At 39.9% G+C, this 15494-nt stretch overlaps 1 protein-coding gene across 4 annotated transcripts in view; it reads right to left on the bottom strand.

Annotated features, from left to right (window-relative positions):
• THSD4 (thrombospondin type 1 domain containing 4) overlaps nucleotides 1-15494 on the bottom strand; it is a 270932-nt gene that overhangs the window by 206411 nt on the left and 49027 nt on the right. For all 4 annotated transcript variants that reach the window (XM_071813860.1, XM_065847274.2, XM_071813861.1 and 1 more), the window contains exon 5: nucleotides 9999-10428. In XM_071813860.1, the coding sequence (XP_071669961.1) occupies nucleotides 9999-10428 (430 nt within the window). The remainder of the gene's footprint in view (nucleotides 1-9998; nucleotides 10429-15494) is intronic.

Here is a 15494-nt window from a genome sequence, read left to right as displayed (position 1 = left end):
CTTCACACATGTTCAGTCAAAACTTTTTAACGTTTTGCAGCTGAACTACTTGAACAATCTATTTGTAGGAAGTGTGTTCCACATCTGAGGCTACAAGAGGCTGAGAAGTTTTCCAGCAATTATTGGTATGTGCTCCTGAGGTGGGTGTTAGGAGCAGGCTCTGGAAATGAACACAAGCATTTCTCTCTTCTGCTCTTAGCAAGCCCTTGAGCCTGCTGCAGGAAGCACTGACAAGCAAGGAAGCAGCCTAATGGAAATGCCTGTACCTAAAATGCCTGGAATACTTTGGGAAAAACTTGGATACATCTTGGGACTGGGATTTAAGAGATGAGTTGAAGAGAATACTGAGAAGAAAAAAGTGAAACTGGATGAAATTGGAGAGAATCTGGGGAACCTCAACAGAAGAGACTGGAGGCAGAAGAGATCGGGAGAAGAGATGGAAAATATTAGACAAGGCACTAAGAAAGGGAGAAGTGTGATGGAGCAAGAAAACACAGCGGGACAGCTTCTGCTAGGAGGAAAGAGCAGAGATGGGCTGCATTTGTAGGAATGGCAGGAACACCTGTGCTGAGAAAAAGCTCTGAACACCATGGGAAAGCATTTTTTCTGCTCTGTAGTACTCGTAGAGGTAAATTCCTTCTACCATTGGCTCAACTGCAATGGTCTGATGAGCCCTGTGAACAGTGACGTTTCACAAGATGGCATTCTGGTTTTGAAGGGTTTTTTGTTTTAAAACTATAAAGTTACATACAGTAAGTCACAGGACATTAAAAGAATGTTTAACCTCAACTTAGAAGAGATTGTCCATGCAATTACTATATCATTTAGCTCTTTTTGCCTGTGAGGTCCATTTTCAACTATATGAATACATACAATTTTTTCCATATGATCTATGACTCATTCAGTGTGCAGAATGGACTTATTCTGGGGTGAATCATGAACGTTTAATTAGAAGAGTTACTTATATAACCTCTGTCTCATTCACTGTAGAAGGCAGTAAGTACATACAATGGACATACGGAATAAGGAACATGAAAGATTGTCTGCAGGTTCTGGAATTAGCCACCCTACTAGGTTTTGGGGGGAAAAAAGTGACCTCTGGTGAAAATTATATAATCCAATCCTTTCTCAGTTTGTGAACTATGTACTTTCTGTCATGGAGGTGCCCTGGTTTCAGCTGGGATAGAGTTAATCTTCATCCTAGTGGCTGGTATAGTGCTGTGTTTTGGATTGAGAATGAGAAGAATGTTGATAATACACTGACATTTCAGTTGTTGCCAAGAACTGTTGATAGCCACTCAAGGACTTCCCAGGGAGAAGGCTGGAGGTGCACAAGAAGGTGGGAGGGGGCACAGCCAGGCCAGCTGACCCAAACTGGCCAAAGGGCTCTTCCTTGCCATATGGTGGAGGAAGAAGGGGTGGACATTCGGAGTGATGGTGTTCATCTTCCCAAGTAACCATTAGATGCGATGGAGCCCGGCTGTCCTGGAGATGGCTGAACACCTGCGTGCCCATGGGAAGTGCTGAATGAATCCCTTGTTTTGCTTTGCTTGTGTGAGCGGCTTTTGCTTTACCTTTATCTCAACCCATGAGATTTCTCACTTTTACTCTTCAGATTCTCTCCCCCACCTCAGCAGGGAGGAGTGGGTGAGCGGCTGTGTGCGGCTTAGTTGCCAGCTGGGGTTAAACCACAACAGGGGGTCTGACTGAAAATACCTGGATCTGATTTGCAGATGAGCTGTCAAATCATAACTACAGATTTGGCCTGTGCAAACTTTGCTTTAACTATTGTCAAGTAATAAATATGATACTGAACACAGAAAAAAAAAAAAAAAATCTGATCCCAATTCCTTGAAATGGGGCATTAAATTATTGAACATTTCTTTCAAACCTCATTCTTCCATGTCTCAGCTCCCTTTCTTACAACAGAGATTAGATCTTGCTATGACACAGCAGCTTTGTGAATGTTAAACACTGCAGTAAGAGTTATCAACAACTAGCCCTCAGAGAAGCCATTTTTTCTCATCTTCTGCAAGGAGCATTTTTAAGGCAGGGAGCCAAAGGCTGAACAATAAAGAGAATAACACTGAGTAAGTGTATCACTAACAACTAAGCTGTTGATCTATGCAGGGACCCTGGGGTAAAATAATATATTATCAAGTAATTACATAATTTTCTTAACACACAAGACCTACCATAGGATTGTTGACAAAACTCTAGTTCTGAAAGCTCTAAACCTTTGCAGGTTTGACTTTGCCACATTAAGAGAGTTTTGCCGTTCAATATAAAACTACGTACCACCACAAAAAAATCTCATCAAAAAGTGACCTAAATTGAGGTCTCAAAACAGCCACCAAGATCATTAGTATTCCTGCTATCTTTAACAAATGATTATGCAAACACAAATACAGAAAAATAAAACAGCACATTGGGAAGTTCCTGTATGTTAAAGCCAAAAATCGAGGGTGGTTTGCAGAAAGAGGCAGGCGATGTTTCCCTGGCTTCTTCCCCCTACACATCGCTCATTGCCTCTCTAACACTGCAGTTACAGATATAAAAACCACAGGATTGGCTTTTCCACAAACACTAGTCAAGAGTTTGAAGATAAACAGCCTTAACAACCTATCACTACAAAGAAACCCTGTTTTATTAATTACACTTGCATGTCTCTATGTGTGCAATATGCTGCTGGCAAAGGTGTTATTTCTGGACAAACACACAGCACACTTGATGAAGTACTAGCAAAGATGAGACAGAGCACCACAGCCTGATTCTTTTTTCTTTTGTTTTCTTTTGCTTCTTTTCTTTGGTATCACCACTGCTTTATTTATTTCTGGGTTTTGCATTGTTCTGCACGCAGTCAGTCCTTACCATCATATGGAAAAGTCTTACTTAACTGTTCTGGGCATCACAGGGCACACAGTGACAACTTCCATTTTCAGTCCTTCTGGGCGAGAGAGTTTGGACCACCACCCTTCAGCACAACTATTCTGTGGTCAGGCACGTGCTTGCTAGAGGTAATCTTACATTTCTGTTTTCTAGTTTTCAACATGAATTTTGGTCATTTCCTCTTTTCAAGCCCCACTTAAAAATCTGAAATTAAAAATCCCATAAAACAAAAATCTCCAGCAACAGCATTGCTAACAGACCACTTCTTCAGCCCCCTTTGCGAAACTTTGGCAGTTTCTCCTGTGCTTCCTTCCTTCACTCACCTCGGTCAGTACAAGAGAGGATTGGGATTGTTCTGGTGGGTACTCTCACTGCAAGTTCCTTTATTCAGGTAATTTATGTTCTTCTCCTGCTATCTGTCTTGAAAATGCACCTTGAACTTGTTCATTGTTATCAGCAGTACTGAACTAATCTCCTAAACATAGCAGGAGAAAATTACTCCTTTCATGTACCAAAGCAGATGCTGACATCTGCCAGTAGGTGTTTTCTATACCTGTAATTAATGGGAATAGTTAACAAACATTCACAAAAACAACATAAAAAACCCCAGAAATTAATTCAAGAGATTTCCCCCAATCAAAGTTTCTAGACATCTGCACCTTCCTCTGCCTCAAAAACCTGGATGCAATTAAACTAACATATGAATAAAAAGTGAATTTCTTGTTCAAATTATAGGAGTGTCAAATAATTGTGCACCGAAATTTCAGACAAATACTTTTGCCAATGTGAATTGACAAAAAGAAAGACAGACAAGCTGGAATGTCTTAAAATATCTCCCACAACACTTGTGTATATTGATAAATGACAACCACTCAAGTTACAATACCCTATTAAACAAATCTACAAGTATGTCAGGAACGCAACCGTCTGGTTGCAACTCTGAAGTCACAATTTTCATTGATTAGTTTCCTCTTTAAAACTTGGCACAGACGTTATATCTGAACAATAACCAGGCAACACATCTAAATCACCCTGCAGTCATGTTTTATTGCAGAACAAAAAAAAAAAAAAACATTTTGACAAGCAATCCAACTGAAATTTCCAAATCACTCCACAATGTTTTAAGTGTTAATGCTGCTATTCAAAACTGATGAAGTGATCGGATAACTACGGATCTTTTCCCCCTTTCCTCTCCTCCCTGCCACATGCATTCCATTTAATCTAACAATTACAAAGGTAACTCCGCAGACAATTCCAGTTGCTACATGACACCTACCATTCCTAATTCACCGGGAATTTAGACAACAAACGCTTTAGCCAATTGAGATGCGTTTGGGGTTTGATTTTGATGCACTTAGATGAAACATTAACTTTTTTATATCATGTTATTATTACACATGAATTAGGGTCTGAATCTTCAGCTATTCTTAGACACAAATTCACTCAAGTTCAGCTAGTATGCATGCTTCTCCAAGTTCACCATGCAACACATTTAACAGGCTCAGAACTTCAAAATAAACCTCACAGAAGAAAAATGCAGCTCAATACTTCCTGCAATATTGCAGAATACTGAAGTACTCCAGTTAACCATACCTTTTGAAGTTCTTCTGTACATTAAAAATCAAGAAAATACATATTGGGAAGCTGACAGAGCCTCTGGAAAACTCAGCTCCCAGAGTGCTCAAGCTAAACCCCAAACTTACAAATGGTACTAAATATATATGAACTGGCTAAATCTTACGATAAATATGAAAACTGTCTACCACATATAAACACCAAGAGCAGACAAGAGAATATTTTCTAATACAGTATTCTCAGTTGTTGAAGGCAATGTCATAAAGCAGAGATGTATAGGAAACAACTGTGGTCCAAGAGCTTCATCAAAGATGTCTCTATGTGACCCTTTGTATACAAGGGAGAATTGATCAAATGACGGACATTTTACAAGTGGTGCCTGGTAAGTTAAGCCCGCGTTCATGACAACGCATTCCAAATTCATATTTTTCAAATTCTGCTGCAAATATCAAAACTGTCAAAGAAAGGCCAGTACAACCCAAAGTAATATAAGCTTTTAAAAAGTTTCCTATACACCCACGGAATGTCAGACTACCAAATGTACATACAATCCCACAGTGTTCACAGGGAAAATTCTTCACATAAAGTCAAGGTTAAATTTCCTCAGGAAAAGATATGTCATCATAACCCCACGTTGCCACTTATGTCAAACACCTGCTCTATACAAATCTCAAAATGAGGATAAATAAACCACACAGTAGCTCTTTAGGAATAAGAAGGGGCTTTTCAGTTGTTTTTTTTAAAAAAAAAAAAAAAAACGCTCTTAAAAATATGTACTCTTCTATTTGTCTTTACCTCAGCATCTGAGCATCCCAAACATATGACAGAGCACACACATCCTTGCAGCCCCCGCATCACTTCTGAAAAAGACTTGTCTGGGAATGACATCTTTTCCACTTCTACCTTTGTTAAAACCAGAAACACTGGAAACGTTTAATTTTCTAGAGTGGAAAACTTTCAGTAATGGTTGGGCAGAACACCAGCAAGCTGGCGAAACAGCCAAGATCCCAGGTACCCAGGGAGCCTGCCAATGCCTACCTATACACTTAGGTGACAGAACAGCACATCAGTTTTTAAATGGACTCCACACATTCCTGAAGAACACTTCAACCCTATTTAATTAGGGTTATGCATCCATAAAAGCCTTCCAATGGAAAAGTTTTAACTCACACCAGTCAAAATTAGTACCATCATCGTTAACATTCTTTAGGAGATTAAATATATTAATGTATCCTATCACGACAGAGCTGGGGATTGGCCTCTGAGCCTTGTACCTCACCTCATCTCTTCAACCGTAAAACCTCTTTCCATTTCCAAATTTGTCTTCTCAGATACTTTGCATTCCCTGTACAGGTGGCACCCTGAAGTGCTCTGCACACAGGAGCACAGACCCAAGTCGAGAACACTTATTTAGAACCAAAAGCTGGATTTTCCATATCTGTGCTACCAGACCAATAGTACGTATAGCTGAGGAGTCAGGGATAAGAAAGTAAAAGTAATCATTGCTTTCTGATCCTATCCAGATCATTCTCCAAAGCACAATGGACTTCTTGCTAAGTAGTAGTCATATAACATTCTGGGAAAGGCAACATAGTCTAGCTGGAGACATGACAGTAATCTGTATGAATCAGTGGGCAAACTAGCAACTGTGAATGAAACTGGACAAGCTCAGCAAAACTTCATCCACAAATATCTCACTGACCTCTCAGTAATTAAACTTTCATACATTTTAGTTTAGTTTTTGCAAGTTCATAAAGGCATAGACTTGGTTAAAAACATACCTAAGTCCACAGATAAACACAATTTAGATTTTACATCCATTTTGCATTGCTCTTCACGGTGAAACTCACACATGAATTTCTTTGCCTATTTTTCATACTCCTTGTTGCACTGTAACTGAATCACCAAAACGGTCACTATTTTACTTTACAGGTTTTCTAACCAGAGCATTTAAGAGGTGATGATTACTATGTGACTTCAGATTCAACTGTATTGGTGCAATTTGGAAAGTGGGAACTGCAGAAGAGGAGAGGTGACAAGCTGTCAGGCTAAGCCAAGCCTTCTAGCCTGAACTCACCACCAAGGACAGCACAGAACCATAGAGGGGTTTGGGTTGGAAAGGACCTTCCAAGGTCATCCAGTCCAACCCCCCTGCCATGGGCAGAAACATCTTGCACTAGGCCAGGTTGCCCAAAGCCCCATCCAGCCTGGCCTTGAACGTCACCAGGGTTGGGACATCCACAGCTTCTCTGGGCAGCCTGTTCCAGTACCTCACCACACTCATCTTAAAGAGTTCTTCCTTATGTCTAATCTAAACCTACCTTCTTTCAGTTTAAAATGCCTGTCCCTTGTCCTGACACTACAGGCCTTGGTAAAAAGTACTGAAAGGCTGCAATAAGGTCTCCATATAGTAAGGACAAAGACATACTAAGAATTCATGTCTTTACCAATAAGCCATAATTCGCTGTATCTTACCAAAGAAAAAAAAAAATCAGATAAAATTGACTTTAAAAAGGGGCACTCTGTATCACCAAATGTAAACTGCAAAATAAGTAGGCTGGAATGTCCAGAACCATTCCTTGTGCAAATTGCACAAGCAACCCTCAGTCTGATGTTCACACATTCAGCCACTCGGGAAGAGCTAGTGACTTGGCAAGGTTTGAGACAATAACAAAAAGTGCTCAGTAAATAAATGTTCCATTTGAGTTGCTTCCTTTGTGTTGGTGACAAACAACGCAGATGAGTTTGCTTTCAAGTTCTATTTCACCCACATGCCTGTATAATTCTCGTTCCTTTAATGCCTGGGGAAGTAAGGAAGATTTACTCATCACACCCCCATGTTGGAGGAACACAGCATACAGTTGTAGAATCTTCTTGTATTGTGAACAGTTTATGGTTTCAGCAAGATGTGTGAGTGCTGTCTGTGTGTAAAGGACAGATGTTTGCTGCCTCTTGCCTGCCAAGAGGGGACAGGTGGCTGTGTATTCTGAGGCGAGCATGTACAGACCTATGTGCAAGGTGCTGAAGAGGGGAAGCCACTTGTACAATAAGAAAATAGGTTTAACAACCTGCAGGAACACTTGAACAAATACAAGCCCTTCCGAGGTTCTCCCTAACCAAAACCCACAAGTTTAACTTTTATGAATCAAGCTGTCAGTCATGTAAAATGAGTTCAGCTATTAATGAAAAAACAATAAATGTACAATAATGAGGAAATGACCTAATGGACCAAAGCAGATTGACTTAATTTGTTATTAATTAACTGCCCTTAGGAGAAACTGTAGAGGGAGTGGCCAAACACTGAGATAACCATTAACAGAATACTTTCTTCTCAATAAATGAGATTTTCATTTTTGGTATGCTCCAGGAAGAATTAAAAAGGAAAAAGAAATAAAAATATACTGTTCTCTGCATGCTGGCAAGAGCTGGTACATGTCGCTGCTGATAAATTAAAGTCCACATGCAGAAGCATTTAATCAGGAAGAACAAGCAAACAAAGTGAAACACTATTGGCCTTGTTTTGCTCTTGTCCTGGCCTTTATACTAAAACTGTTCTTAGCAACTTCTTTTTTATAATTATATTAATTACCACATTCTAGGGAGAAAAATAACAGAGTAGCCATTACAGTTTCTCTGAGGGTAACAGAAATGTCACTAAATATATAACAGCACTATGTGGAGTTCCATGCCTAGGAGGAGCTGCATAACCTACATTTCTCTTTGTTATTAAAAGTCCCTTGTAATATAAATGATAATTTCTTTATAGCTGCTTTTATACATGCAACAATGTCAAAGATGCAGCAACAGTATACTCACCTATTTTTTCCTGCTCATCTATTCAAGTCTTCTGTTTAAACAACAGTTTCTAAAATTAACATGAAAATACTTTCACTCCTGTTCCTCTACTACCAAAAGAGATTTGCCAATTGCCAGACCACTCATCATACCGACCTGCATGTCTTGGCACTGGCTAATTCACAAGCTCACAGCCCTCTTCTCTCCAGCCACTTGTCATTCTCAACAAATTTCTTGTACAAACCTTCCTTCTCCATACCTCGGCCACCTGGGATTGCTTCTTTCCTCCACCTCATTTCTAACTTCCTCACCTCTCACCCCTTGCTCTCTGAAAAGGCGTCTTTCCTGGAAACTATTTTGTTACATGTCTTAAGTCAGGCAGAATACTGTTCAACATTTTGCCTTGGTGCAGTAAGGGATGAAATAAAGACTGGGGCATTTGTGTATCGCTTGGACACCAGTGAACAAATTCAGCACAGAAAACTTTCCAAATTAATGCCCAAGCACTAAGTTCATTTCCCATTTCCTTCAAAAAACAGAAAGCGTTTTTTCAAAAGAGCAATTTGTACCAGAGACTATTCTCAGAGGCTCAGACTAGCCCTGTCATGTTTTCCATTTCAGACAAATAACACTAAGACTTTCTTGACATTACTTCTCTTCAATCAACTGCCCGAGTCTCAATAAATGGACTTTATTCATAAATAAAGCAAATGCAATAACTGCTATACTAAGAGGAAGAAAGGCACTCATCTGATTTTCTTAGGTTGTATTTTTGTTATCCCGATCATATGTTCTGTTGCTACATCTTCTCTAAACAAAACAGCATTTCTAAAAGGCAGCAGCAGTAGATTTGCACCCACCCAGAAAAATATGTCCTCTTATGTCAACATATTGAGACCACTCTTGAACACCTGCTTCTAATATTCAAATATGAGCTTCTTGACGTTTGCAACATTAAGTTAGATGAGTAGCCCAATAAGATGCAAATATTAGGAAAAGATACTTCAGGAAATACTAAAGTGGCAGAGTTAGAAACTGAAAATTTTAGCAAGATGAAAGCTGCTTGTGAGGAGAAATAGCAAAACCTCACTAGCCAACCACATACAATGGGAGACTGCCCCAGAGCACAGAGCTACACCCAGCCAAGCACTTTTGAATGAAGTAATAACACAGTAAGTTTTATTTAAAAATTAACACAGAACAGATTTTCTTCTCAATAAACTAGGAAGCCAAAATCAAAGCACGTAGAGCTTGAACGCTGGTAAAAGAAGCATCTGACACAGAACATACACCACACCATGGAAAGATACTGGAGTGATCTAGTCTATGGGGTGCTGGCTCTAAATGCTATTTAGAGCATGACCAGCACTGCTAAAAGGATAGCTTTATGGCATTGAGAAGAGTCATAATGTCGTCTACCTCAACTCCATTTTTCCATTTCTTACACGGAAAAATTTTAAACATGTCTGTGACTCAGTTTTTCCTTCTGTCAAATTAGAATTGTATGCATTGGTAGGATTAGTGGCTCTCTAAAATCCTTGAAGAGATGGTATTAGGTAACTATGATATTACACATCTATTTTCAGTATTCCCCACGACACTTCAAAAAAAAGTACACACAAAATTTCATTGAATTAACAAAACGCCATGTTCAGTTTAACTTCTTGGCTATGTGAACACTTAGCATACCAGGGAAAAACAGCTGTCTGACAAACTAAATATAGGAAAAGCAAACTTACATTTGTGTTGCAGAGTTTGTGTTGCTTGTAGGTGCCAATGCAGACGATTGCTGCAGTCTGCTGAGGCTGGGGCTGACCCTGGACTGCTTGGGGTGATGCAGAGCCATGATGGTTCGAGTCACTGCTCTGAAACAGGCTTTGAGATACAGGAAACGAAGGTGACTGGTAAACTGAGGGCCCCAGGATTTGATGTCCAGCCTGAGGCCCAGCTTCTTCTTGATAAAGATTCCCATGTGGAAACGTAGGACTAGCTGCCTGGCTGTAGGTATTCAGGAGACCTGGACTCTGATGAAATACATGGTTCCTTGATGACTGCCGCTGTCTCCGAAGTTTCTGAGGCTCCTGACCAGTATCAGTCTGTAAAGGTAAAATGTATGGCACTTTTCCATATCCATACTTTCCCGGACCAATAGGATTTCTGTTTCTGCTTCTAAAAAGAGAGAAAAAGAGAGAAAACAGGTACTGAATTCATGAGTAAAGGAGCAGCTAGATACTTAAATGACTTTTTATTAGTCAGTTATTCACTGTAAAGCAACAGGTAACCAGAAATTTCAGTCTGTTTTATGGAATATATATATAAGCTATAGTCTTGCTTGGCCTATTGGGAATCTCTGAAGATGTCTACTGGTTGAACTAAATCCTGGGTCCTCTTTGGCCCAGAGTCACAAGGGAAGTCACTCAGTGTCAACTGGCAAAGGCAAACGGTTAGTTATGGTGTAAAGTAGCAGTTTGGCGGAAGGTGGTTGTTGTTCTTTTAATCCCTAGGACTCTCCGTTAAAATCAAAATTCAGAGAATCAAAGCTGTATACTCCTAAGATTCATAACCATGTTTCTGAGGAGCTTGAGATACTTAACAGCAGGAAATCCCTGCTGTAGTTTTGAGTAATGACGGAAGAAAGTTTCAATCCAGTATGGTGAAGATCATTAAACATTTTGTATCTATTTTAAAGGCCTCCTGTGGTTCTGCTTAATTTGCTACTTAAGAAACAAAAGTGGAAACAGGAAAACTATAAGGAACATCAAAATATTACTGAAATACCTCTGAAAAAGATGACAAATGCAGGAAAATATTTTTCTTATGGTACACGGCTTATCTTCTCTTTGACCAGCAGATGTACTACTATATATATATATGTACGTATGCGCAAAGTATGGATTAGCCATACATTTAATTAATAAGTCATGACCCCCTAGTTTGTTGTCAGGATAAAAGTGCATCACCAGAACATACACAAGAGCCTGACAGTCCCCAGCACTAACCACAGAAGTCTCAGGTCTGCTCTCGTGCACAGATCTCTTCTTTCTTACTGAAGCCCCAGTGTTCTGGGTTGTAAAACACCTGTATCAGTGCTCCCAAACAGCTGGCACCCCTGGAGGGTAGGTTTGTCCTCTGCACACTCACAGCAACACAATGGACTCAGTCTAGAAACTCCGCTCCAAATTACAAGTGAAAAATCACAAAATGAATAATACTGCATCTGGGTCATATCATTTAAGACAGTAATTCTGGAATTTTATCTGCAAGCCATCCTGTACGGCTCAGCATCACAGCATGCCCTGATTTCTAATGCTATGAAGAACAAGTTGGCAAAAAGAATTCCTTCCACTTCAGAGCAATGTGTGAATACAGCTGCTTTGGGTAACCTTTGCAGCTCAGGAAGGGACACACCATTAAGAAAAAGTCATTTCTTTTCTGTCCGTAAAATGTATTTATGTTTTTCAATATATATAAAATAGACTTGAACTGCAGCGAAAATCAGAGGTTATAAATTGACTAACTTATTTTGTAGAAACTGAAGTGTTAGAGATGTCAGACAGTCACCAGATTAAAGAGACTTTTCTCTGGGTTTGTTTATTCTTGTGTTTTCTTCCCTAGTCCTATATTTTCCCAATACTCTTGTTACATAGGAACCTCGGAAGTCATTTACTTAACATTCTAGCTTAATGGCCAAGTGGGGCTTTTAATCAGTCTTCCTGGCTCAAGGATGTGTGAACAAGAGTGTTGATTTACCCTGGCAGATAAGCAACCAGCACTCTTGAGCTGTTTATACCCGTTAATCTGCTCTGTGACAGTGATGGTCATTGTTGAGGTAGGGTTTTGGTAGCTACAAAAAAAAAAAAAATAGTCTAATGGTTTTTGGCATTAAGGGAGGATAAAAAAAGCTTCCAGTAAGAGGACGGGAGAGGAAAGAGAAATTATGAATGGGAATTATTTCAGAAGCTGAGACTAAAGCCAACCTCATTTAAATGAACACAGTTTTGTGTTGTGGTTTTTTGTTTGTGTTTTCTGGTTTTCGTTTGTTTGTTTTTTTAATGTGCAAATCAATTTATTTCCCCTGTGTTGCTGCTATTTTTAACTACATCGAATTTGAAGTGTCTGAAATACCAACCTTGGCAACAACTCGGGGCATTGAGAAAGCTACTGCTTCATTGCGGGGAGCTCAGACTGCATAGGGTGGTGTTTACAGGGGTGGACAGAGCGTGGCAGCCCTATTGAAATGAACCTTAGGAATTTATCATCTACAGTCAGGTTGCTTGCACTTTTCATCAACAGGAGGAGAAAGCTCCCAACAACTGAGCAATAAGCCACATGCAGAACAGAGGAATATGCCTCTGTCACAGCCTTCTCACTGCCACATTATATGAAGCAACAAGCACTAGACCCTTTCAGAGAGGAACACCTAGTGCATCGTCTGACCCACTTGGAAGAACTGCTGCCTGGCAAACTAGGACAGGTTATGCAAAAGGTCAAAAAATGAGAGTGACGTTTGACTGATACTCTCCAGTTCAGGGTCATGAGTCAGAACTGAAAAGAACTGAAAGACATACTAGAAATTGTGACATAAACTAGGACTCTTCAGCCTGGAAAAAATGATTAAGTGGGCAGGCATACAGCAGTCTTAAACACAGAAAAACTAGTATCTGAAAGAAAGACTCATGGTTGAAAACAAGTGTCCAAAAGCTGCTGGAGTCTCATCAAATTATTCACAAAAATTAGAAAAACTTTTTTTTGAGGGAAGCCCAGACCTTTTTCCTTTAAAATGGTTGATCACTGCAACAAGCACACACTAAGAGTGCCTAAGAAGTGAAAGCAATAACAACATTTTTACTGTTGGCTCCTGTCTTATCTTGGCTGCTTTTTCTACACTGTAACTTGGAAATGCTGCTGGAGTCCCCACTGATGAAGAAATGAGGCACCATTTTTGGCAGCCTAAGTTTCCGGCAGCCTAAGTTTCCGGCACCTTTATGATGATATTGCTGTGGTTGCAGCAAGGCTCATCGGGGCGAGTCCTCTCCTTTGTCTCTTCCCCCGTAACAGTCAGGGTCAGAATAACCCAAGACACCATCATGTAGCACTGAACACAAGTTTTAGTGTGCTCAGGCTGTGCAGTAAATGTGACCTGGAATTTTCATGGGAACACACTTCCTCTGAAACGGAAAGTTAACTTTTTGTAGCTGGAAATATCACATTTCTTTCAACATACAAACTGCTGGAAACAAAGTGTAACACACGACCTCTAATTACTAACATCTTTATCAGTGTTCATGCATTCATTTAAACCAATATTGCCTGGATTGTAACTATTCTGAACACTCACTGTTTTGCCTTAAAGCATCTTTTATTCACACTTGGCAACATCCTTATAAATTAGGAATGCAGTTTGTTGCAATGTAATAAAGAAGCTTGTAAAAATAGCTTGGTGGTAATTAACTTTTATAATTCTTGGGGAGTGTCAGATGGAATTTATGATGCCATGTAGCCGTGAGGGAGTGTTATGTAGATCCATACACGAGAAAACAATGGGGAAAAGGGAATCGGGGAAAAGGGGGAGGAAAATCAGACAAGATCTGCTGTTAACTTAATAATCAGAATTAATTTAACCTTGCTGAATCGGTTTGCTTTATGCTAAATCAACCCAGCTTTGATCTGCTTTTTCTGATGGAAAAAGGTCAAGCCCTGATGGCTTGTTGGGAGTTTTCGGTTGCCAGCACGGCTTTTTCTTATGTGTCATTCATTCATTATTACCTATATTCATTATAAGCCACTTACTCCTCCCCACAGCGTGGCTTGGGAGCTCCTTTTCTTTTTTAAATGCACACCATCATCACTGTCATGACCCAGGTCACAGTTGGGATGCACTCTCATTTAACGCACAGATAGAGGAAGAAAAAAGAATTGGCAAATAACAGCACACCCCTAAGCCTTGTGCCTACTTAGCCAGACCTAGAGAAGAGTGCAGCATTAGATTTTACATATTCAGGTATGCTAAAGGACAACAAAATTGTCCTTCTTAATGCAGCAATGGTTAAGAAGAGCATTTGAATAGGATGTTGAGTATGTGTTGCTACAGGAGTGAAGCCGAGTGTATGAACCACGGTCAACAGCTTGCAGACAAACTCTGAAAATCTGATTTGAGCAAGAGCTGAGTTTTAGACTTCCAAGTTTTAGAAAACTTTGACAAAGCTTTTCCAGCAAGGTATTAGATTCTGTCTTACCAAGTTCCCTAGCATTAATAGAAATAATTACAGGAATCTGGCAGCAGAATGGAGCCCCATACTCCTTCCACTGGCACAATTCCCAAAACAGCTGTATTTAGAAAGGATTTTAATATATTTCCAAAACCTGCAACATGCTGCACTGCACTGACATATCAAGGATATGACTGCGTCAGTACAAACTCTTCACATAGCCCACATGAAAACAGCAATAATGAATAATGCTTAGGTTCCTTTTGACAAACACAGTCCCTGAAGAGCAGATGTTGTTTATAAATGGATTTACTTAGGTATTGAAACTAAGTTGGAGCACCAGCCATGAGAATGACTGCAGGGTTGCACTCCAATAGGTAAGAGAAGTCAACCATTGGCACTAAGATACGAGCATTTTAACGCTCAGAACTGAAGCAGTCAAAAGAACTTCATTGCTCCTTGAAATACACAATAAATAGTTAAAAATCAAAAGAAAACCAACTCCCAGAGAGAAAACACAAACTGTTTGGAAAAAAAGGGACAAGAAAAAGAACCCTGGGACTTCATTCTGCAGGATTACTCCGTGTTTCTCGCTCGTGCAAATCCAGGGCTCTTTTTGCACACACTTGGGCCCGTCAGGAAGTTACCAGTTAGGTTCTCCATGGATTTTTTTCAAAAGCACTCCCCTTTTCAGCTGAACCAAATACGACCGTACGAGCGGAACAGTCATGCTAATTTTCCACTGCCTGTAGATTAACGTTCATAGCCAGAAATTTCACAGGTCTGTCAGGTGTACTTCCTTCTCAGAGTCCACACAGTCCTTAGATATACAGAGACTACTTAGGACTAGGGAGAGCTACATTCATATCCTACATCTGTTCCATTTGGAGAAAAGTTCCTCCTCCTAGATCAGCCAGAAAAGCAACATGCTCCTGGGTTTCTTATAAGCCAGGCCAGTTCATTTTACACGAGGACATTTGACTGTATATCTTTATGTCAGTAGGATTTCTGCCACTGCTGATCCAT

The sequence above is a fragment of the Patagioenas fasciata genome, chromosome 12 (genome assembly GCF_037038585.1).
Source record: "Patagioenas fasciata isolate bPatFas1 chromosome 12, bPatFas1.hap1, whole genome shotgun sequence".
In the NCBI taxonomy this organism is placed as follows: domain Eukaryota; kingdom Metazoa; phylum Chordata; class Aves; order Columbiformes; family Columbidae; genus Patagioenas; species Patagioenas fasciata.
This window is presented reverse-complemented; position numbering and strand designations above follow the sequence as displayed.